The following is a 25,127-nucleotide window of genomic DNA, read 5'->3' on the forward strand; positions in this document are numbered from 1 at the left end:
TTTAATCATCAATTGATGTTGACAAAAACTATTTTATTTTTATCAACTGACTATTTGATGAAAATTTTAATTAACCTTCTTTCTTTATTTCATTTTATTGAGTTGTCGATAAAAAAGAATAAATTCGAATCAAATGGAAATATTCACGTGAACTTTGTGAACTTGAAGAACATTATTGGAGGATCTTGAAAAGCTGATAAGATAACATTTGCTTTTTCATTGCAATAAATGATTTGGATTTTGCGAGAATACCTTTGCAACTGTCGACAATGGGAATAAAGGACTGATTATGCTTTTCATGTACTAACCACTATTCAGGTGCTACAGGTAACAAATATTGCCAGGCATTTTCTAAATCTTTACTGACACCCGTACATCGCTGATGAAGTTTATCTTCAGGCTGAATTGTTGTCACCGGAAAATTCTCCTGCAATGAGTTTTATTCAAATTTTCATTTCTCGACATTAGACATTAATTTCTACATTAAGAATACTTTTCAATTTGTTTAAAAAATAATTAATAATGACAAAATGAAAAATATTGTTTCATTTAATTCTTTCTTCCTTGAATCGAAAATACATATTATTAATTAACAATACACGGAAGGAAAAAAATTATTTTAAAAAATAATATTTGTTAAATCTTTTATTTTTTGGTAATAATGTAGTGATTGTAGTTAAATGCAAAAAATAATGTCACAGTAGTTAAAATAAAAAATAATATCGATAGTTAAAATAAAAAAATAATGTCGATAGTTAAAATAAAAAAAAAATGTCAATAGTTAAAATAAAAAAATAATGTCAATAAAATAAAAAATAGTGTCTAAATAATTAAAATAAAAAAATAACGTCAAAAATGTTTGTATTTTAATTATTTAAAGGCAAAAATATTTATACAGAAATAAATTTCAATTTTATATTTAAATAGAGTACTAAAATCTATTTCTTAATAAGGAGATAATGAATAAAAACTAAAAATATATTTACCTCATGAACGTTGTTCCAAAGGGTTTCTAAGATTTTTCTAAAAGTACAGAATTCTGCGTAGTTAGTGAAGTAAACTACCCAATCGCCGCTACTTTCGTGAACTTCACGACACGCAAATTCCTAATTTAATATTTAAAAGAAGAATTAAAATTTATTACATGCAATAATAATTCATCTCAGAATTTCACTGAAAGTGAATTTGGAAAATTAATTTCTTCAGATTTCATTCGCCAAAGAAGTAAATGAAGTAAATTTCTATAAATTTAGAAAAAAAAATATTTCTAATTCAATAATCACTGTATTCTTTCTTTCTTTTTAGATAAATTAATTTATAAAAGTCGCAATTATTTTTATCTTTGCAAATTAAAATAGTTATCTCTTAATTATATAATTGGCGATCCATTAAATTATAATAATCAACGTCAACGTTATTATTTATTTATTTTTTTTTAATTTTAGATTCTAAATTTAAAAAATTCTCTTATTAAGTAAAAAATTAATTTTTTATTGTTTAATATTTTCAAAAATTTGAATAAAATTCTTCGCAAGAATTTAATTACTTTCAGTACAATATTTTAGAAAAATTTCAAGAAAGGATTCAAATATTCTTTTAAATTTAGAATAAAATTTTTCGAAAGAATTCAATTATATTCTACAATTTTAATCAATTTTTTCTTAAAGAATTCAAGTATTTTCTCAAATGACAAAATTTTTTGCAGGAATTCAATTATTTTCAATTTTTTCTATTTTAATAAAAATAATCGAAATAACTCAATTCATAAAATTCTTTACAAGAATTCAATTATTTTGGAAAATTGTAATAAAATTCTTCCCAAGAATTCAATTATTACTGTAAATAATCAAATTCTAAGAAAGAGTTCAATTATTTTTATGAATAATACAATTCTTCACAGGAATTCAATTATTTATAACACAATTTTAATAAAATTCCTCAAAAAAATGCAATTATTTTTGCAAATTTAAAAAAACTTCTTCCTAAATTTTCTACCTTTTTCACAAATTTTAATAAAATTCTATGAAAGAATTTAATTATTTTTATAAATATAGTAAAATTTTTCGCAAAAATTAAATTATTTTTATAAATAATAAAATTCTTCTCAAGAATTCATTTATTTTCAATATTAAAATTCAATAATGAAAATTTTAAATATAATTATTAAGAGACATGATTATTTTAAAAAGTTGAAAGAAATTCTTCATAAAATTCAATTACTTTCAAAATTTTCAATTAAAATTACTAAAGAAACTCTATTATTTTAAAAAATTGAAGGAATCAATTATTTTCATAAATAATAAAATTCTTTGAAGAAATTCAATTATATTCAAATTTTTTGATAAAATTGTTTGCAAGAATTCAGTGATTTTCAATTAATTAAAAAATTAAAAAAAAAGAAAAATTATTTTATAAATTGGGTAAACAAGAACTTCAAACTGCAAACAATTTACAGGAATACAACGATTATTCTAAAGTATTTATTTTTTTAATTAACATGTTTTTAGTTCCTGGTTATTTAATTAACAAAACTAATTTTCTAAAATCACTTTCAGCATGAATGCATTTTTATAATAGGTAAGCAATAATTGAAAATAGAAAATTAAAAGTATGTAAAGAATATAAAAATATGGAGAATTAAAATTTTTTAACTAAATTAATTAAAATGCTTAAATTAAATTATTTAAAATTAATTAATTAGAATTTTTAATTTAGAAATATATTCTCAAAATAAATAATAGAATTAGAAATTTTATTCTCTAACTGAAAAATAAATAAAAGACTAAAAAGAAGAGATGAAAAGAATCGTACCCTCGCAATACTAGAATAAACACCAAAGAAAAGAAGAAATTTTCATAAAAAAACAAAAGAAAAAACTTACCAAAACACACCACGATTGGTGAGTCAAAGGCATTCGAAGAGCAGTCAAGTCCTGTATCGATGCACAGGAGAGAATTTGACCTCTTTGCGTTCCAGGGAAAACTTCATTGATTGCAATTAAATGCCTCGACGACACGACCAAACTGCAAGGTAATGGTTCACGTTTTTCGCAAGAGTCAAATAATCCCGAGGCGCTTTGCACGAAACTCTGTAGCCATTCGGATGCAACGTATTCGTCGGGTGCGGCAAATTGAAATGATTTATTCGATTTGAGGAGTATTTCAAAGGTGTGCGGCCGATGGGAATTTGGTATTCGACGGCAGCCCTGACAGAGGCCGCCCTTCAATGGAATCGCACGTTTCGGAAGTCTTTGACTAGAATCAGTGAACATGTAGACGACGCCGCCTTTCAGGACAAAATATCCCGCCTCCCAGGCATTTGTCGGTGCATTTGGATGTTGCGTTTGATAAGTGTGAGGACGAAACATTAAATCGCCTTCTTTCGTCGGTCCGCAAGGTGTACTCGGCGGTGATATGTGCTCGTCCTCCATGTATATGATATTGTAGTGCTCAATTTTTTCCTCCTGAAAGAAATTGGTTAATATAAATAAATGATAAATTTTTTTTAAAATTTTTAATAAAATTTCACGAAAGAATTCAATTACTTTAAAAAATTTTAATAAATTCTTCACAATTCAATTATTTTTTTAAATAGTAAAATCTTTGCAAAAATTGAATAATTTTCAATAAAATTTCACGAAATAATTCAATTTCTTTCTTAATTTGTTATAAAATTTTTCAAAAGAATTTAATTATTTTCTAAAATTATAAAAATTCCTTAAATTAATTTAATTATTTCAGAAAATAGTAATAAAATTCTGAGAATTTAATATTTTTCTAAAAATTTTAATAAAATTCAATAATTTAATTGTTTAATTTCAATTATTAAGAAACACGATTATTTTAAAAACTTGAAAGAAATTGTTCATAAAATTCAATTGTATTCTCAAATTTATTGATAAAATTCTTTGGAAGAATTCAATGATTTTCAAGACATTAATTTTAAAATTGAAAGTATTTAAAAAGAAAAATTATATAGATTAACAAACTGATTATTATAATTTATAAATATTTAAAATTTTCATGAAAGTGTTCGAAACAATTCCATTATTTTCTAAATTTTAAATATAATTCTTCGAAAAAATTCAATTATATTTACAAATAGTAAAATACTTCGCAAGAGTTCAATTATTTTCATAAATATTAAAATTCTAAGTAAGAATTCAATTATTTATAAAAGTTTTTCAAAAGAATTTTTATAAATATTAAAATTTTTCGCAAGAATTCAATTATTTCCATAAAAAATAAAGTTCTTCGAAACAATTCAATTATTTTTATAAATAGAGAAAAATTTTTCACAAGAATTCAATTATTGCCATAAAAAATAAAATTCTTCGGAAGAATTGAATTATTTTCTAAAATAATTCTTCGAAAAAATTCAATTATTATTACAAATAGTAAAATACTTCACAAGAATTCAATTATTTTTATAAATAATAAAATTCTACGTAAGAATTGAACTATTTTCAAAAATAATAAAATTCTTCAGAAGAATTCCATTATTTTCATTACAATTTTTATAAAATTTTCCGAAACAATTCAAATATTTTCAAAAATTGTAATAACATTCTTCCCAAGAATAGAAATATTTTCATAAAAAATAAAAAATGTCTTCGCAGGAATTGAAATATTTTTAATTCCATTTTAATATGAATTTTTTCCAAGAATTCAATTATTTAAAAAAATTTAAATACAAATTTTGTGGAAAAAATTCAATTATTTTCAAAATTTTTGTTAAAATTTTTCGCAAGAATTCTATTATTTCCATAAAAATAAAATTCTTCGAAACAATTCAATTATTATTAAAAAGTCGTAGTACAATTTTTCGAAAGAATTTAATTATTTTTATAAATAGAAAAATTCGTCGCAAGAATTCAATAATTTACATAAAAAATAAAAATCTTTGGAAGAATTCAATTATTTTCTAAAATAATTCTTCAAAAAAAATTCAATTATTATTACAAATAGTAAAATACTTCGCAAGAATTCAATTATTTCGTAAATAATAAAATTGTACGTAAGAATTGAATTATTTTCAAAAGTAATAAAATTCTTCAGAAGAATTCTATTATTTTCATTACAATTTTTTAAAATTTTCCGAAACAATTCAATTATTCTAAAAAATTGTAATATATTTCTTCTCGAGAATAGAAATATTTTCATAAAAAAAACAATTTATTTGGAGGAATTGAATTTTTTTAATTCGTTTTTAATATGAAATTTCTTGCAAGAATACAAATACAAATACAAATACAAATACAAATACAAATTCTGTGGAAAAAATTCAATTATTTTCAAAAGTTTTGTTAAAATTCTTTGAAACAATGATTAATAAATAATACAATTCTTCGAAGAAATTCAAATATTTTCAATACAATTTTAGTTAAATTTCTCAAATGAATTTAATTGTTGAATATTTTAATAGAATTCTTGTAGAATAGAATAGAATAGAAATAAAATAAATAGAATTCAATTATTTTCCAATATTTTATTAAAGTTCTATTGTAAAAATCCAATTATTTAATAACTTAAAAAAAAATCTTTGCAAGAATTCAAATAATTTTATAAAAACTAATAAAATTCCTCGCAAAAGTTAATAATTTTAAATACATTTTTCTCAAAAAATTTAATTATTTACAAAACTCCATAAATAATAAAATTTTTCGCAGAATTGTATATAATATATAATAAAAATTCTCGAAAGAATTTAATTATTTTTACAAATAATACAATTCTTAGCAGAAAATCAATTCTTTTCAATACAATTTTATTTCAATTTCTCTAAATAATTTAATAATTAAACATTTGAATAAAATTCTAGAAAAGAATTCAATTAATTTTTTGACAACTACTTTTTTACTACTTCTTTTTAATCTTAAAAATACATTTTGATTCATTTTCAAAACTAATTAACGAGTGTGAAGCCTGTAAATAATATAAATAATTATATTAGACAATGAATCTAAAGTTCTGAATGTCCTAATGAACGAAATTTATTTATTTCTTCTTTAAATTAATTTTTAATTATTGCAACAATTTTGCTTTACTATAAAAAAATTATTATTTAATAGTATTAATATTAACGATATTAATATTATTATTATTATTATTATTATTATTATTATTATTATTATTATTATTATTATTATTATTATTATTATTATTATTATTATTATTATTATTATTATTATTATTATTATTATTATTATTATTATTATTATTATTATTATTAATAATAATAAGTTTCTTAATGTAAAATTTAAGATTTTAACTTTTAGTCGAATCAGTAATTTATGGAAATATTTTTAATAAAATACAGTTCGTTCATTTGAACGTTCAAAACTGAATTTAAATTGGATCGTGATAAATAAAATAAAGTTAATTAATATTTATCAGAATTGAATTTAGATTAGATAGAAGATTTGAACTTACGAGATTTACTGCTGTTTCTGCTAAAATTGAATGTCTCAATGAATGCATATCATCGTAACTTAATTCTCTGACTGCCGGTAATCTCGGTTTCGATGGTGATCTCCTCATAGCCATTTCCAGGTGAGCTATTAACTCCCAAGTGGTCTCTGCACTTCCGGTTGAAAATAGGTATTGCATTTCATTGTCCGCATTCGATATCAATATTGTTTGTGCATTTGGTCCAATCTGCAAAGAATAAAATTTTTAATTATCTATCGACACAAAAAATGGTATTTAAATTGCAAAAACAATCAAAATTTGTCAAGAAAACAATTAACGATTGCCAAAAAAAATTAAAAATTAAACTGTAAATTGAAGTTAAACTAAAAATTGAATTGAATTTAAATTCAGTTAAAAAATAAATTTTATTTCAATTCAAAAACGAAATGAATTCGAGATCGGCTCGAAAAAATTTCGGCTCGGCTCGGCTCGGAAATTCGAGCTTTTTGCACATCTCTAGTGAAAATTTTAATTTTTTTCACAATTAAAAATGTAATTGAATTTAAAATTAGTTAAAAATTGAATTAAATTACAAAAAATGTAATTAAATTCAAATTCAGTTAAAAATTAATTTGAAATTGAATTAAATATCGAATTGAATTTAAATTAAAAATTAAAGTTAAATTCATTAAAAAATGGAATTAATTTTAAATTTAGTTAAAAATTATATTTAAATTGTAAAGATTAAAAATTTGTTTTAAATATAAAATGAATAAAAACACACCATAATGACGTCGAGTTCATTGTAGGGAATAACAAACTGATTCCTATAGGAATGATCCGATTTTGAGCTGGTTAAATATAGTGTCTTATCGGTCAAAAGTGCGAGCATTGGTTTACTCTCACCATTCGTCATGTACGAGCTACGAACTTTATAAACCTTATACAATTGTTCCGTCTTATCCCTGTAAATACTGCCTTTAAAAATCTCTTTTTGCTTCAAACTAATTTTTTCACCGCTAAATCGTCGCTTCTCAGGATCTTGATTATCCCGAATCTCCTTCTCGAGTGCTTGATTAAATTCCTTAAATGAATCCTGATCGATTTTTCCACACTTAATGTAAAGTTGATTTGATTTTGCCTTCTTGCTTTTATTAACATCAAACTTTCTCTCGGTGATGGAGCGAAGAAATCGATTTAAGAGGGAAGTTTTCGATGGCGCTTGACGTAGAGGCGGCGGAATTAGTAATTTACTATTTTCACCTGACAATATTGCCGTCATATTGCGCTTCTTTTGCGGTGAGGCCAAATGTCGATTCTTTTTCGATTCCTCAGAATCACAAGTTGTGACACTGTCAGCGTCGGAAATATCACTTGATTTTTTTGGTTGAGGTGGCATTTCTAGTTTAACCGGTGGATCTTCGACGATATTTCCGTATTCCTTCTCGACGATGTACGCTTCCTGGGCTTCATTATCTTTGAGATCAATTTCCATTTTTGGTCGGGACAATTTTGAGTTAATTTCCATTTGTGGATCTTCTTGACCCTCGGGGACACCGCGTTCGGATATTGAGAGACAGGTGCATCGATAATTCTTCTGACAAACGGGATGATTGCAGAGTTTCGGTGTCAATCGTCTCTCGTTCTCACTGTCGTGGGTGCTTAGCGACGAACTCGAGGAATAATATTCTGAATATGCATTTCGCGTGTTTAGTGTTTCCTTAGGGTATGGTGAATCATTGGCGCACCAACTGTAACGCTCCGGTTGCACGTCCTTTTGTTTATTGTACGACGACGAACGATAACCATAATCTTCATAATTCTCATCGTCGTCGAGTTTCATCATTTTGAAAATATCCTCGTGAAAGCTGACACGCTTTTTGCCCTCGCCCCGTTTCTTTTTACGTTGTCGACGTTGAACGACAGTTTCTGAAGTCGATGTCGATAGAATGCTGGTATCAACCATATTGATAGTATTCAGGATACTGTACGGTGCTTCAGTGCTATCACAGTCCGAGATTGTCATGCTGAGTTCCAATAAATTTGTATCATTATTAATGACATACGAGTTGCGGGGATCGATATTCTTTTTAAAACTGTAACCATTATTATCGCCATAGTAGCTGTATCTGTTAATGCCATTGCTTACGTTGTCAAAATCATTGTTGACCTTGTCGAACTTTGACTCCTCGAGACTTTTACTGTAGTACGAATAATCTTTCAATGTATCCAAACTCGAGCAATTCATTTCATTATCGTCGAGCTTCTGCGGAAGATTCTGATTGACAATGTCACTATTTGTGACTAGGGTCTTTTGAAATTTTGTCTTTAATCCAGGCGATTGAACTGGTGTCTTTCCCTCTTCGCCAGAATCACTTGACGAGAAAGAGCGATCCATGTTTTTAATATCTTTCGTACAATTGCTTAAAATTGTCTTGTACTTGCTGTTGCGATATCTCGGAATATCTTCGATCGACGAATCCTGCAATTCGACAAAAATAATTTAAGTCGAAAATAATCTCTATTCAATTGAAAATAATTTAATTAAACAAAACTACTAGTGAATCTAAAGATAAAAATCGCAGGCCTCGGATGGACTTTAAAGAACAAAAAAAGTCATTTTAATCGATGAAAAGTACAAAAAGAGTCGAAAAGTAATTTCCTTTCTTCAGATTTGTAACAAAAAATTATTATTATTATTGGTTTTATTTTCAAAACTTTTAATTTATTCGCAAGAATTGAATTATTTTCAATTTTCATTAATAATTAATTAAAACATTCTTCGGGAGAATTCAATTATTTTTATAAATATTAAATTTTTCTGCAAAAATTCAATTATTTTCAACAAAACTTTAATAAAATTTCATGACAGAATTCAATTTCTTTCTTAATTCGCTTTAAAAATTTCTAAAAGAATTCAATTATTTTGTAAAATTATAATAAATCTTTCAAAACAAATTAATTATTTTTATAAATAGTAAATTTTTTTGCAAAAATTCAATTATTTTCAAAAAAATTTTGATAAGATTTCACGAAAGAATTCAATTGTTTTCTAGAATTTTTATAAATCCTTCAAAACAATTCAATTATTTTCAATAATTTTTCATAAAATTTAATTACTTTAAAAATGTCCAATTAAAATTATTAATAAAACTCCATTATTTAAAAAAAATTCAAAGAAATTCATCAAAAGAATTGAATTAAAATTTTCAAAAATTTCACTAAAATTCTTCGATGAAATTCAGTTATTCTCAAATATTTTGATAAAATTCTTCGAAAGAATTCAATTATTTTTAAATTCATTGCAAGAATTCAATGATTTACAATACATTAATTTTAAAATTTTAAATATTTGAAAAGAAAAATTATTTAAAAAGTTAGGAAACAAAAAAGCAAACAACAACTGACAACAACTAACTTCAAATTGCGAATAGATTACCGGAACACAACGATTATTAATATAGATTATCAATTAAAATTTAGAAAAAATTTTAATTTGGAACCTTCTGAAATTCTCCTCATCTATATTAATAAAACCAGACTTCTGTCTGTACATTGCTCCAATCTTGAAAATTCTTATATATTTTTTCTTCTTGAGACATGAGAATTCGAAAAATGTAAAAAAAAAAATGTCTGTCTGTCTGTCTATCTGTCTGTCTGTCTGTCCTTCTGTCTGTCTGTCTGTCTGTATGCAAAACTTTGTTCGCGCATCAATTGAAAACGGTTCAACCGAATAATGCGAAACTTCGCAGTCTATTAGGTATTAATGTAACTTAAAATCATAGCCTTATCCGATTAAAAAATATTAACTTGAACGAAAGTTATGACATTTTTTCAAAAAATTCGAAAAATCAAAAAAATTCAAATATTTTATTTTTTGGAAAATGAATGCAAAACTATCCTTAGCTAACTTTTTCAGATAAATACAACCCATTTCTACAATAAAATTATTAAAAAAGACGTATTTTGAAATTTTTTTTCGTTTTTTTAGATCAACTTTTTTCTAAAAAAAATAGTGATTTTTAATCTTTGAGCAAGCTTTTCAGGAAAAGTTATTAAAGTTTTTTATTTAAAGATCAGTATGTAAAGTAAGAAATTTGCTACATTAGACAAAAATAATGAAGCTAAATGCCATAAAAGAGAAGAAAAAATGTTGAATTATAAGAAATTCGGTTTTTCGAAATTTTCATAATTTTTAATAATTTTTGATTTTGTACTAAAGGGTGGAAAGAATTAAATAAGTAGAGTAATTTTGAAGAGCACAAAAATAATGAAGCTAAATGCCATAAAAAAAGAAGGAAAAATGTTGAATTTTAAGAAATTCGGTTTTTTGAATTTTTTGCTAATTTTCCATAATTTTAGATTTTTTACCAAAGGGTGGAGACTATTAAATAAGTAAAGTATTTTTAAAGAGCACAAAAATACTAAAGCTAAATGCCATAAAAAAGAAGGAAAAATGTTGAATTTTAAGAAATTCGGTTTTTTGAATTTTTTGCTAATTTTCCATAATTTTAGATTTTTTACCAAAGGGTGGAGACTATTAAATAAGTAAAGTATTTTTAAAGAGCACAAAAATACTAAAGCTAAATGCCATAAAAAAGAAGGAAAAATGTTGAATTTTAAGAAATTCGGTTTTTTGAATTTTGGCTAATTTTCCATAATTTTAGATTTTTTACCAAAGGGTGGAGACTATTAAATAAGTAAAGTATTTTTGAAGAGCACAAAAATACTAAAGCTAAATGCCATAAAAAAGAAGGAAAAATGTTGAATTTTAAGAAATTCGGTTTTTTGAATTTTGGCTAATTTTCCATAATTCTAGATTTTTTACCAAAGGGTGGAGATAACAAATTAGGTAAAGTATTTTTGAAGAGCACAAAAATAATGAAGCTTAATGATATAAAAGAGAAGAAAAAAATGTTAAATATTAAGAAATTCGGCTTTTCGAATTTTTGATAATTTTTGATTTTTTGCAAAAAGGTTGGAGACTATTTAAATAGTAATATTTTACTACCGAAATAGCTAATGGTAACTAATTATTAATTTTCCGGTCAAATTAAATTCCCGGTTTTTTTCTGATTTTTCAGATTGGTAGGAAAATTATTAAATATATTGGTAGAAACTAAAACCCGTCGAAGACGGGTACGACAGCTAGTTTGAAATATTTTTAATAATTTTGAGATAAAAATTTTGGAGAATTTAATTATTTAAAAAAAGAAAGTCCACTTAAAATTCATCTAAAATTTAATTTTTTTCATTTGAATGTTAGGAAATTTTTATTATTCGAAAATTGTTTAATTAAATAATATATTTTCTACAGTTTTGACTAATTTTAAAGCTATTTCAACTAAAATTTGTTGAAACATTAAGTTTTTCGAATTTTTAATTAAAGTAATTCAAAATGGAAATTTTCATTAAAAACCTCTTGAAATTTAATTATTTCCATAAAATTTTACTTATAACTCTTTCAATATTCAATTATTTTATTGAAATTTGAACTAAAATTCTCCTCATTTCAATTATCTTTAATAATTTTCAGAAAATTACTCAAGAATTATTTAAAAATATTTTTAAATAATTTTTTCATAAATAATAGTTCTTTTTGTTATAATATATGTAATTAAAAAATTTGCAAATAATTTAAAATTTAGTGCATTTTTTCATTAAGTAATTGAATTATTAAAAAATATAAAAAAATTTTAAGTCACGTTTTTTGAAAATAATTAATTTTTAAAAATTTAGGTTTCCAAAAAAAATATTACTTATTTTAAAAAATTCTAACTAGTTTTTTTAAAAATATTGTAATGTAATTTTTCAAATACAATTAAATTTGTTAAAAAAAATTTTGAACAATTTTAAAAACTAATAATATTAGTAATAAAAATAAAAATACCTAATCTAATAATAATAATAATAATAATAATAATAATAATTTTTATTGAAATATTTGAAAGTAATTCAGTTTTAAGAAGAATTTCTTTTAAGTTTTTAAAATAATCGTGTTTGTTAATAATTGAAATTAAATATTTGGTTATTTAATTTTATTAAAATTTTTAGAGAATAATTAAATTCTTCTCAGACTTTTATTACAATATTTTGAAATAATTTAATTCATTTAAGAAACTTTATTAAAATATTGAAAATAACTTATTTCTTTTAAAGAATTAAAGGTTTTGAAAATAATTAAATTACTTTCAAAAAAATGTCTTTAATTTCCTGAATATTGTAATTTTGTCAATAATAATAATTGATAGTTTTACTATTAAATTTTATTAAAAAACATTTGAAAATAATTGAATTCTTTACAAGAATTCTATTAAAATGTTCAACGATTAAATTCTTTTGAGAAAAAATAAAATTATATTGAAAATATTAGAATTTCTTCGAAGAATTGTATTATTTATAGAATATAATTGAATTGTTTTAAAGAATTTTGACAAAAGTTTTGAAAATAATTGGATTTTTTCCGCCGAATTTGTATTTCAATTTTTAAAAATAATTGAATTCTTGCAAGAAATTCCATATTAAAAACGAATTAAAAAACAAAATTCCTGCGAAGAAATTGTTTCTTTTTAAATATTTCTATTCTTGGGAAGAATTTTATTACAATTTTTGAGAGTAATTGAATTTATGAACTGTAAATAATTGAATTTATGAGAAAAATTTATTATTTACAAAAATAATTGAATTCGTCCGAAGAATGTTGTTATTTATGAAAATAATTAAATTCTTGCCAAGAAGTTTATTAAAATTTTTGAAAATAATAAACAAAAATAATTAATTATGTACTTAATAATTATTTTCAATAAAACTTTCAACAATTTTCAATTATTTAAATTTTTAAAAACTTTTTATAATTAATTTCGAAAATTTAATTATCGAAATAAAGTCAAAAAGGTCGTTGTATTTTTTGAAAATAGACAAAAAAATGTAAAAATATCCAAGGTCAGAAATAGAATTACCTCCCGACAACTGCTGCCATCAGTTTCGTTCGAAAGATCCATATCGCTATCGAGAGCAACTCCACTGTCACCGGGAGAAACTAAACTCGGTGAAAAACTCGAAGATCTCAGGTGCAATGTTAAAGCCGTGCCAGAAGGTGACCCGCTCATAGGTCGTTGTGGCATATAATTAACAATATCCAAATAAGTAACATCCTAAAAAAAAGAAGAAAAAACAAATGAAGAGAAATTTTCATCTTGCATTTTTTCATTTGTATAAAGAAACAAAGTTGATAAAAGTCCGATTCAAATGAGAGTATAGACATGTATAATATAATGATTAATGAATCAAATCGTTTTGTGAAATTTTCCACGCAAATCTTTTAGCGATATATAATAATAATCCTCAAAAAAGAAGGTACAACACAAGCGCGATAACATATTGCTCTTGCTTGTCACGAAAACATATTTATCTTTATGTTTCATTATAGGACGGATGTTATTTATTAGTTTGATAATTGTAACCGGGGGGTGATACTCCCATAATAAGAGAATGAAAAGGAAGTAAATAAAAATGTAAATATTTTTCTCCACTACAAAATTATTTATATACTATAATACTAACATTTATTATCATTTAATTGCAGTAAAAGAAAAATTCATCTATCTATAAATCTACGGCAAAAAAAAAGCTGTAGTTCTAATTCAGAAATCGTTTCCTTTACAAAACAAATGACTCACTATTACGTTTATTTTATCAATTGCATTGAATTAAAGTAAAAAAATTACTGCAGGTACGGAAAATATTTAATTTCAAGATTGATTGAATTAATTTTTCGTTTTTTACTAATTTATTTTTTTTATTTCATTTTCAATAAATTCTGTTAATTTTCAGTCTAATGAATAATTATTAATTTTCAATATTAGAACTTTACGTGTTTTTATTTTAAATTAATTTGAAAAAATGTCCTTTCTATTATTCAAGGACACAAATGGAAAATAATTGTGAACAATTTTGAAAAGAAGAATTTGCTCACCAATTGCAATGTAAAAGATACATTTTCTAATCCAGCTAATAAATTAATGAGCTGATTGGTTTTGTCAGGATTCCTGACAAGTGCGTGTGGAAAATACTGTTTCTTTAAAGTATGTGTATCTCGTAGAAGACAAGCTAGGTAACTTTCAAAACTTCCTTCACTCAACGTATGATACAGCCAAGCACGACCTGTAATTAAAAATATCTTTCGTTAATTTTTCGGGGTAATTAAAATTTCAATTTTTAGGAATTAAATTCAATTACAAGTGTAAATGAAAATATCATTTTTGGAATTGAATTTTTTTAATTAATTCCTTAAAGTAATTCCAAATTAATTATTTACAGTAAATCGGTTAATAATTAGTAGTTAATAGTTAATAGTAAATAGTTAATAGTTAACAGTAAATAGTCAATAGTTAACAGTAAATATAAGAATTAGTTGTGAGAGAATCTACTTTATTAATAGATGCAGAGAGAAAAATACCTTTTCCAATGGATGTTAGTACATTTTGTAACGCGTGGATTACAACAACCGTGTCTTGGTGGCTAAGCTCTCGTGCCGTGCCCCAATATCCATGCCTTTCAATACGTAAACCATGTCTTAAGGCTCGGTCTAACCAGTAAACTAACCAAGAATCTCCGTCCAATACCACTGAGCCATGAAGACTTTGAGCGTAAACCTAATTTTCCGAAAATATATCCATTTTTAATATATTTTATGTCCTCAAAACATTAATTTTTTATTCTTTTTCTAATTTTCATAATTGTATTTTCAATATAATAATTTGAAAACTCATTTATATTGAATTTAAAAAATCATTTACAATTTAAAAATCAAAATTTTCTCAAATATTTTATTTCTTTCTAATTTTTCTAATTTTATTCCAATATATTAATTTGAGAACTCATTTAAATATAATTTACAAAATCACATATAATTTAAAAATTCAAAAATATTCCTCAATTATTTAATTTTTATTATTTAAATAGCAAAACTACACGCAATTTTCGTTGCCATACTTTAAAAGATTTGCTTTTTAAAATTTAATGAAAATTCTTCATTTTTTCAAAAATATAATTTTTTTAACAGTTTTTCTTTAAATTTAATTATTTGAACAACTCGTACGGAAATCGACAAGATATTTCTAACAGCAACTTGAATATACATAAGATATTTTTGATTAAATAATTCAACTTCCCAGTGGAAATAAGTTTATTCTAAATTTTTTTTTAATTCAATTAATTTCCAAATTTCCAATTATTAGAATTCTTCAAAAATACGATTATATCTCAAAATAATTTTTAAAAACAAACAAAAATAAAATTCATTAAAATATTAAATTTATTTCAATGAAATTTGACAAAATTTTCAATTGTTTCAATTTTTTAAAATTATTTTCAATAATAATACAATTATTTTAAAAAATTTTTGTTACATTTTTTCAAGAATCAATTTTTCGGAATTTCTGAATTAAATTATTCAAAACTTCAATATTTTTTGTTAAACAAAAATTTAAAAACTTATTTTTATTTATTTTTCCACAGAAATTAAAATTTCAAATAATTTCAATGAAAAACCTCATGAAATTTAATTTTTTCTATAAACTGCAACTGTAATTCTTCCAAAACTCAATTATTTTGTTAGAATTTTTAAATTAAATTATTGAAAAACTTTAAGAATCTTTAAAGACAAATAATGTAATTAATAGGTAATAATTTTTTAAAATAAAAATTTAAATATTTTTATACTTTTGCTTCTCTTAAATTTTCAAGGAATTTAATTTAAAAACCTTTTAAAATTTAATTAATTCCTAAAATTCCTGTTATAACGCTTTAAATGTACAATTATTTCCTAAAATTTTAATTGAAACTGTTTTTAAATCAATTGCTATCAGAATTCATCGACGAAAATGGAATTATTTAAATAGAATAATTTTTGTAAATTCATGAAATAGGTAATGTTTTTTCAAAAATACAATTATATTTATAGATAATTTTTAAAAACGAAAAAATAAAATTCTTTAAAGTATAAAATTTTACAAAATTTCCAATTGAGCTCCCGCGTCCAATAACTCGATCTGCGCTTGAACTGAAAAATTGAAGCCAGTCAAGCCGTCAGAAAATGGAAAAAAATAAAAGTCGGAATTTTTAATTTTAAAACATACTACCGTATAGAGCATAAAAATGCCCAAATTTTTTGTCTTTGAAATTTTTTTGTAAGACTTTTATTTTTAATAATAATGGACAAAAACTGAATTTTTTTTATTCTTCAATTTCATTGAATTTCAAAACATAAATCGACTTTTCTCAAACAAATCTTAATGAAATTAATTAAAAATTGATATACTTACTTATCAGGGTCTACCGAAGACGATGAAATGATTGAAACATTAAAAAATGTTTATTGCAAAATTATTTGTTAATATAAATACAGACCTGTCGGTAAATACGTTTTCTCAACTTTGACGAGAAAAAGTGTGCGGTGAAATTTCGAGTTGACACAACTTCCAGTGAGACATTTGTTTATTAACATGTGAAGAAGTTTTTTGGAAATTTTTATTTAAATCGGATGAAAAATAAAGAAGATACATAGTGTTTAAAAAAATATGCGTCGTGCGGCGTTTTGACATTTTGACGCAAGAGGAGAAAACTATTGGAAACTATTGCTATTTTCTGTTGATTTATTTAAAAATAAGTTTATTTATGTATTATATTTAAAATAAAAACAATTCTTTACTTTAGAATTGTTATTAATTTATACTATAACTAACTATACTATACAATTGTACAATTTCTATACTTATTTATATTTTAATATTAATAAATTTTTTATTATTACTTTACTATTAATTTTTAATTTTAAAACACGTGGTTTATTGAAAAACTTAACAGCAGTAATAAAGTAAACTGTATTTTCTTCAAAAAAATTCAAGGACCTGCTTTGTTTACATTAACGGTGTTGCGCAATTTCAAACAGTGGTCGCCTTTTAAAAATGGCTGCTTGAACGTAAACGAAAATTCAAGAGGAATTTTCTCCCAATTTGGACAATTATTGCAAAATAGGGAAAAATACCAGTTATACTGAAATTTTGTTCTTTCATTTGTGCACAAGGAATTGGAAATCCAATATAATACACGACGTCAGGAAGTAAAATGAGAAAATTAGATGTGCCCATTAGCTGCTGCCCTCTGGTGGTAATTTTATGTATCGCGCATTTGTTTAACTTTTTCCTATTTTTCTTCCTGTCGTTGTAAATCTAAATAAGTCTTTTACTGCCTATCATATTATAAATGTATAGAATTGTTTTTATTTTAAATATAATACACGAATAAACTTATTTTTAAATAAATCAACAGAAAATAGCAATAGTTTCCAATAGTTTTCTCCTCTTGCGTCAAAATGTCAAAACGCCGCACGACGCATATTTTTTTAAACATTATGTATCTTCTTTATTTTTCATCCGATGTAAATAAAAATTTCCAAAAAACTTCTTCACATGTTAATAAACAAATGTCTCACTGGAAGTTGTGTCAACTCGAAAGTTCACCGCACACTTTTTCTCGTCAAAGTTGAGAAAACGTATTTACCGACAGGTCTGTATTTATATTAACAAATAATTTTGCAATAAACATTTTTTAATGTTTCAATCATTTCATCGTCTTCGGTAGACCCTGATAAGTAAGTATATCAATTTTTAATTAATTTCATTAAGATTTGTTTGAGAAAAGTCGATTTATGTTTTGAAATTCAATGAAATTGAAGAATAAAAAAAATTCAGTTTTTGTCCATTATTATTAAAAATAAAAGTCTTACAAAAAAATTTCAAAGACAAAAAAGTTGGGCATTTTTATGCTCTATACGGTAGTATGTTTTAAAATTAAAAATTCCGACTTTTATTTTTTTCCATTTTCTGACGGCTTGACTGGCTTGGATTTTTCAGTTCAAGCGCAGATCGAGTTATTGCCCGCGGGAGCTCAATTGTTTCAATTTTTTAAAATTATTTTCGGGAATTCAAGTATATCTTCAAAAAATTTTAATACCTTTTTCGAAAACCTAATTTTTTCAGAACTTTCCAAATTAAATCTTTCAAATTTCAATAATTTTTGTAAAATAAATATTTAAATACTTCAAATTTTGCTTAAAATTTCGAAATACTTTCAATGTAAAACCATTGGAAAAATGTTTTTTGAAAATTTGAACTACAAGTCTTCCTAAATTTAATTATATGTTTAGAAACATTTAATTTTTTTCTAAAGTTGTAACTAAAATTTTATTTTGAATCAATTCTTATTAGTATTTAATTATTTAAATTTTCTTACTCCAGTTATTTTATTATTTATAAATTAATTGACAAACTTTTGACATAACAATTCGAATTATAAAAAAAAACATTGGAATAAAACAACACTAACTTCAGGTGAGGACCGATTATGTCGATAATTATAATATAATTATTATTTTATTATTATTATCAATTGTTCAATTTTTTTTCTAATTTTCATTTGTATTTCAATATATTAATTTGAGAACTTATTTAAATACAATTTAGAAAATCATTTAAATATAGTTTAAGTACAACGCTTTTTTCATAAGGAAGCAAAAATGGATAGAATATGTTAATTTAAAAACACATTTAAATATAATAATTAAATAAATCACTATATTATAATATTTGAATATAATTTAAAAAATAATAAGTGATAATACTAATATAATGAAAAACAAATGAATGGTAAATTAATGCAGAATATTTCATTAGATCATGAAACTTTTAATTAAAATTTAAATAAATAATAAAGTTGCAAGAAAAATTCCTCGCAGTCTGACATTTAATTAAAATGAATAATTTTTTTTAACAATAAATGCAAAGTATTATCGAATAGAAAAGTTGTAACTTGTAACAAAGACATGTCAATAATTATTAAATACAGAAAATATTTCTGATAGTCCTCGACCTTTTTAAGCTTTTCTTTTTTTTGAATCCTAGCGATAAATCAGTCCCTTAGGACTGCGGGATGCCGTTTGTCAAATAAATAAATATATAAATAAATAAAATATATTAGTGCGCTAGTTAAAATATCGAAATGTAGATATTTGCCGAAAGAAATGAAAGCAAAATTAAATTAGTGAACAATGACGAAGAAAAGAAAAATCCTCTAATTATAGTTTTTCGTAAATTGTTTTCCCTTTCGAATTCTTCGAACAAGTTCTCGATTTTTTTACTTTGGAAATTCTTCTCCCTTTTTGCTCTTTTCGATTCACAGTATAAAAATAGCGAAAAATATTTCAGACACGTTTGAAGTTAGCAATTGTCGATAAATTTATATATTTCAAAATTCCTTTTGTTTGTATGTTGAAAAATTTTTTCTCCATCCATTTCTGTTTTGATCATAAATTTTTTTGGAAATTCGTTCTCCTTTTGAATGCTTCGAACAATTTGGAAAATTCTCTTTTCAATTCGGAATATAAATTTAAAAAAACACGTTCAGAGTCAATTATATTCTAACCAAAATCGTTGCCGACTAATTTCTAAAAATCGTATATAGTTCTATTTTCCAGAAATAATTCTAAAACTGTCAAAAACAAGAAGAGAAAAGAGATGAAAATTTGTCCTATTCTTTAAAATATAGCGAATAAAATAAAGTTCCGAGAAAAATGTCTCATTGAATTTAAAATAAATATATGACATTTAATTTAAAATGAATACTTTTTAACAATCAAAGTATTATCAAATGAAAAAGTTGCAAAACGTCTCGTACTCTGACATTTCATTTAAAATGAATAATTTTTAACAATCAAAGTAATATCGAATCAAAAAGTTACAACAAAGACATGTCAATATAACAATTGAATAGAGAAAATATATAGTCCTCGACCTTTTTAAGTTTTTCTATTTCGAATTCTATATAAATTTTTATCGTTAAAATAAATTAGCGCAGTGTTAGAGTTAGAATAGCGAACTATGTATATTTACAGCAAGAAATGAAAGCAGCTGATAATAATTATTACACAGCAAAGACGTATTTTCAATATAAAGCGTCGTATTAACGTGCGATTATCGAACAAATTCTCAAAGATAAAGTATACAATAAGAAATTAATGATGGACTTATTTCGAAATGGACCATTGAAAGTAAATTTAGATATGACGATTTTTTCAAACTTGACAGTGACGAAGAAAAGAAAAATCTCTTTGATGTATGACATTTGAAAAAAGGACACGAAAAATTGACCTTATGATACAAATATATACAAATAAATGAATAAATAAAGAAAGAAAGAAAGAAAAAATAAAAAAAGAGAATACAAATTGAATACAAAAAGGAGAGTACGATAAAAAAGAAATAAAAATAAAATTAATACAGCGATTATTAATAACTTGCAAATTCATTGAAATTTCAGCAAAAAAATGTATCGAATTTCTCTTTTTTCGTTTACAGTTAAATAAAATAAAGAAGACTTTTTTTCCTTTCGAAAACTATTGAAAATTGGAGAATTTTTTAATAAATGGGGAAATAAGAGTGAATTTCTACTCCAATTCGAAATCATGCAGTTGGAGTACTTACAAGTTTGATTGCTTTTGTTAATTCCTGTAGTATCCTGCTTTTCGACAGGACTTTGTCCGTGCAGAGATCAATATCCTCTTGACCTGGCATTTTCGTAATGCTATTCACATTATTTTTTTTTCTAATCCTTTGTTCTTTGGAAAAACAGGAGAATACCTCTAATTTTAAGGAATTGTTCTGACTGACACATTCACTGCACTCGCCACAATCCGGTCGCATTGATTTTATTAGTACGCAAGTTCAGCGGCAAATTCAAGTTTCTCTCGTTCACACTCTGAGGCTGCTTTCATTCGTCGCAGCCAAATCTGTAAATAAAAATTTTTCTGTTAATTCAAATTTCACTCGATAAGCAGAAATTATAAATTTTTCCCTTTTTTTTCTATTTAGAGGAAATGAAATAAATTCAAATTACTAAAAAAAAGAAAGAAATTAAAAAACAAAAAATGAAATTTCGAAAAGTAAAAAAAGGTCGAACTAAAAATGTAACTAAAATTATCAGGAAAATTATAAGTTAATATTGTAATAGATTTATAAATAAATTCGATATTTGCCGTTCATGTTAATATAATTTCTTTTTTCTCTTAGAACGTTAAATTTAAATTGACATTAATAATAGAAAATCGTATATTGAGTGAAAATGTTTAATCTGTAGAAAGTATTATATTGGCAAAATGTGGAAAATTTTCAGTAAAGTTATAAATATACTTTTAAATCGCTGTGAATTATTGTATGTTGAATGTAAAACGTGATCTGTCAGCTCTTTTCTCATTTCATTTGTATATATATTTTCGCGTCTCACAATCACAAGTGGAAAAATAAAAAATATGAAAAAAATAGTAAAAAAGATGTTTTGCTTTTCTTTATATTTAATCACAGATACAAGTGCATGCAGAACATCACATTTATATTCTTAGAGAACCGATAAATACTCGTATCGATAACATTGTACAATTACTCAAAACGTTTATAATTCAATTTAAAGAGCATTTAAGAGCTATTAATAAAAGTAAACATTTTCCATTTTCATTTTCATGTAAAAAAAAATCTTGGTATCATTAAAGAAAGTTAAATTATTACAAATCAATTAATTTTTTTTATAAATTAATGATAATTTAATTTTAATTTACAATTAAATAAACTATATATTTTCAAACTATTTATTTTTTGTTTTCAATTATTTTTATTTAATTTGGAAAAATTTTAGACTAAACAGAAGTTATCGAGATTTTTTTTATAAAATTCAATTTTAACGGAATTTATTTAGAATATTTAAAACTAATTAATTATTAAAGAAGAAAATGGAAAAAAATGTATTCAGAATATTGGTTGGCAAATAAAAAGGAAACATTTAAGTTCGTGATTTTGGAGAAAAAAAGAAAAGAAAAATATTAAAAGGAAAATTATTTTTTTAAAAAAAAGCTAAACGAATGAAAAAAAGTAATTAAACTACAATTGCAAATAATTAATTATTTAAAAAATAGGAAAAATTGTATTTAAAATTTGTAGGTCCTAAATAAAAAGGAAAAATGTGAAAAGAAAATTTTTTGAAAAAGTAGAAACAAAATGAATTAAATAAAAAAAAGAATTAAAAAAGAATTTCAAAAAAAAAGACTTAAACAAACTTAAAAATTCAAACATTTTTTTAAAAAAATGACTTATTAACTAATTAATTATTATTAATAATTAATTTTAAAAAATTGAATAAAATTCTTAGCAAGAATTCAATTATTGTCATAAAGAATAAACTTCCTCAGAAGAATTCTATTATTTTCAAAATAATTTAAATAAAATTTCACCAAAAGGATTAAATTTTTTTCAAAGATTTTTAATAAAATTTTTCGAAACAATTCAATTATTTTTACAAATAGTAAAATTCTTTTGAGGAATTCAATTATATTCACTACAATTTTAATAAAATTTTTCTGCACGGATTCAATTATTTTTTAAAATTGTAATAAAATTTTTCTAAAAAATTCAATTATTCTCAAAAATTATGATAATATTCTTTGTAAATTTCATTTATTTTCAAAAATTTCAATTAAATTTTAAAAAACCATTATTTTCAAGAAATTTTAAAAAATTGTTGAAAAAAATTTAATTATTTACGTTTTTGTGAATAATTTTAAATATTTTTTCAATAGAAATTATAAAAAACTCCATTAATTTCAAACAAGTCGAATAAATTATTGAAATCAATTTTTTTAAATTTCTTGATAATAATGTCGTTTTTTTAAAATTTTTATTGAAAATTTTGAAAATAATCGAATTTATTTACAAACATTTCAATAAAATTTATCGAAATAATTCAATTATTAAAAAAAAATTTTTTAATATTTTTCGAAAGAATTCAATTAATTTCTAAAATTTTGATAAAATTCTTGAAAACAATTCAATCATTTTTATAAAATGCAAAATTTTTCTAAAAAATACAATCATTCTCAAAAGTTTTTATAAAAAATTCTCTTGTAAATTTCAATTATTTCCAAAATTTTCAATTATATTTTAAAAAAAAGGAGATTATTTTGAAGAAATATAAAGAAATTCTTGAAAAAAATTTATTTATTCACGAAAACTCTATTAAATAATATAATTATTAATAAACAGAATTATTTTAAAAACTTGAAAGAAATTCTTCTTAAAATCCAATTACTTTCAAAAAATTTAAAAATTAGTATTAAAACAATTTTTTTTAAATTTCTTGATAATAATGATTTTTTTTAATTTAATTGAAAATTTTGAACATACCTAATTGACATTATTTTCAAACATTTTAATAAAATTCTTGACAAGAATTAAATTATTTTCGAAAATTTTAATAACATTCTTTCAAAGAATTAGATTGTTTTCACTAATAATGAAATTATTTCCGTAATTTCAATTTTTTTAAACAATTTTAATACAATTTCTCGAAAGAATTAAATTATTTTCCAAAATTTACATAAAATCCTTCAAAGAAATTCAATTATTTTCAAACATTTTAATAAAATTCTTGCCAAAAATTAAATTATTTTCGAAAATTTTAATAACATTCTCTCAAAGAATTAGATTGTTTTCACTAATAATGAAATTATTTCCGTGACTTCAATTATTTTTAAAACAATTTTAATACAATTTCTCGAAAGAGTTAAATTATTTTCCAAAATTTACATAAAATCCTTCAAAGAAATTCAATTATTTTCAAACATTTTAATAAAATTCTTGCCAAGAATTAATTTTTTTAAGAAATTAGAAAAAATTACATTTAAAATTGAATTTGTGAATAAAAAAGAAAAAAACTATTAGTAAAAGGAAATTATTTAAAAAAATAAAAAGGAAATATAATCAGAGAGAAACTATATGCATATATAATTAAAAGTAATTATTACAGAAAATAGAAAAAATTGCATTTAAAATTGATTTTTTAAATAAAAAAGAAAAAAAGTTAGTTAAAGAAAATTATTTAAAAAAATAAAAAGGAAATATAATCAGAAAGAAACTATATATAATTAATTTAAAAGTAATTATTAGAGAAAATAGAAAAAGTTGAATGTAAAATTAATAGGTAAATGGAAAAAGAAAAATATCAATAAAAGAAAAATTTGAAGAAAATAAAAGCGAAACGAATAAGAGAAAGAGAAAAAAAGCAAATATTTCCAGATTCATAAAAGTGAAGTGAACTTTTATCTCGTTAAAAATCTTTTGATCTTAATCGTTTGAAGGGAGGGCGACACATTTTCTTTCTTTTACCGCAACTATTGTGTCTTTCATAAAAAGAAAATCAATGCTCATCCTTTTTAAAAAGTATCTTATATGTAGGAGAGAGAGTGAGAGAGAGATAGAGATTCCTGATTGATTATTATTCGACCTATAAAACCGCATATTAGTGTCAAAATAATCGCGAGTTTCCTACAATATATAACAATACAACACAACAGTTAAAAACTGAAATCTTTCGATAATAAAGATACAGTATATATATCTCTCTGAGAAACATTGTTATTGCGCACTTTTTTTTAAAAATACTTTATAAAGAGTGAACCAATCGTGAGTACCTCTGTCATTGCGTTTGAAGTTGGTTCAAGCGCTCACGTCACATGTATATATAGAACACCAAGGGTTGGTTGGTTGGTGGGTGTTTGTATATGCTATAGGGGTGCCCCTCCCGAAAATGGCTGTCACGCAAGGAACAAGATATTCT

The 25,127-nt window shown here is 23.1% G+C and overlaps 1 protein-coding gene across 4 annotated transcripts; it reads right to left on the minus strand.

The window, feature by feature from the left end:
* On the minus strand, positions 1 to 25,120 carry LOC122511746 (pleckstrin homology domain-containing family M member 2). Of its 4 annotated transcripts, none has more exons than XM_043627194.1 (10): positions 24,982 to 25,120; positions 20,951 to 21,255; positions 14,869 to 15,064; positions 14,386 to 14,573; positions 13,370 to 13,564; positions 7,195 to 8,892; positions 6,432 to 6,656; positions 2,882 to 3,463; positions 987 to 1,106; positions 1 to 427 (listed from the first exon to the last, which is right to left on the minus strand). In XM_043627194.1, exons 2-10 carry the CDS (start codon positions 21,167 to 21,169, stop codon positions 311 to 313), a joined length of 3,540 nt encoding a protein of 1,179 aa, XP_043483129.1. In that variant the 5' UTR covers positions 21,170 to 21,255; positions 24,982 to 25,120; the 3' UTR covers positions 1 to 310. The 4 variants fall into 4 exon arrangements, with proteins under 4 accessions (XP_043483129.1, XP_043483128.1, XP_043483130.1 ...); XM_043627193.1 differs by lacking the exon at positions 24,982 to 25,120 and adding an exon at positions 21,656 to 21,782; XM_043627195.1 differs by lacking the exon at positions 24,982 to 25,120 and adding an exon at positions 21,502 to 21,598.
* Positions 25,121 to 25,127: the final 7 nt, after the last annotated feature.

This window comes from Leptopilina heterotoma, unplaced genomic scaffold (assembly GCF_015476425.1).
Source record: "Leptopilina heterotoma isolate Lh14 unplaced genomic scaffold, ASM1547642v1 Lhet_9, whole genome shotgun sequence".
Classification (NCBI taxonomy): domain Eukaryota; kingdom Metazoa; phylum Arthropoda; class Insecta; order Hymenoptera; family Figitidae; genus Leptopilina; species Leptopilina heterotoma.

Bases quoted from the DNA above. Each gene is read 5' to 3' on its own strand.
- LOC122511746 (XM_043627194.1), bottom strand. From the start codon at position 21,169: ATGCGACCGGATTGTGGCGAGTGCAGTGAATGTGTCAGTCAGAACAAT. The intron at 13,565-14,385 runs GTGAGCAAATTC...TCTTTTTTTTAG, and splicing joins TATCTTTTACATTGCAATTG to GATGTTACTTATTTGGATAT. The intron at 1,107-2,881 runs GTAAGTTTTTTC...ATATTAAATTAG, and splicing joins ACCAATCGTGGTGTGTTTTG to GAATTTGCGTGTCGTGAAGT.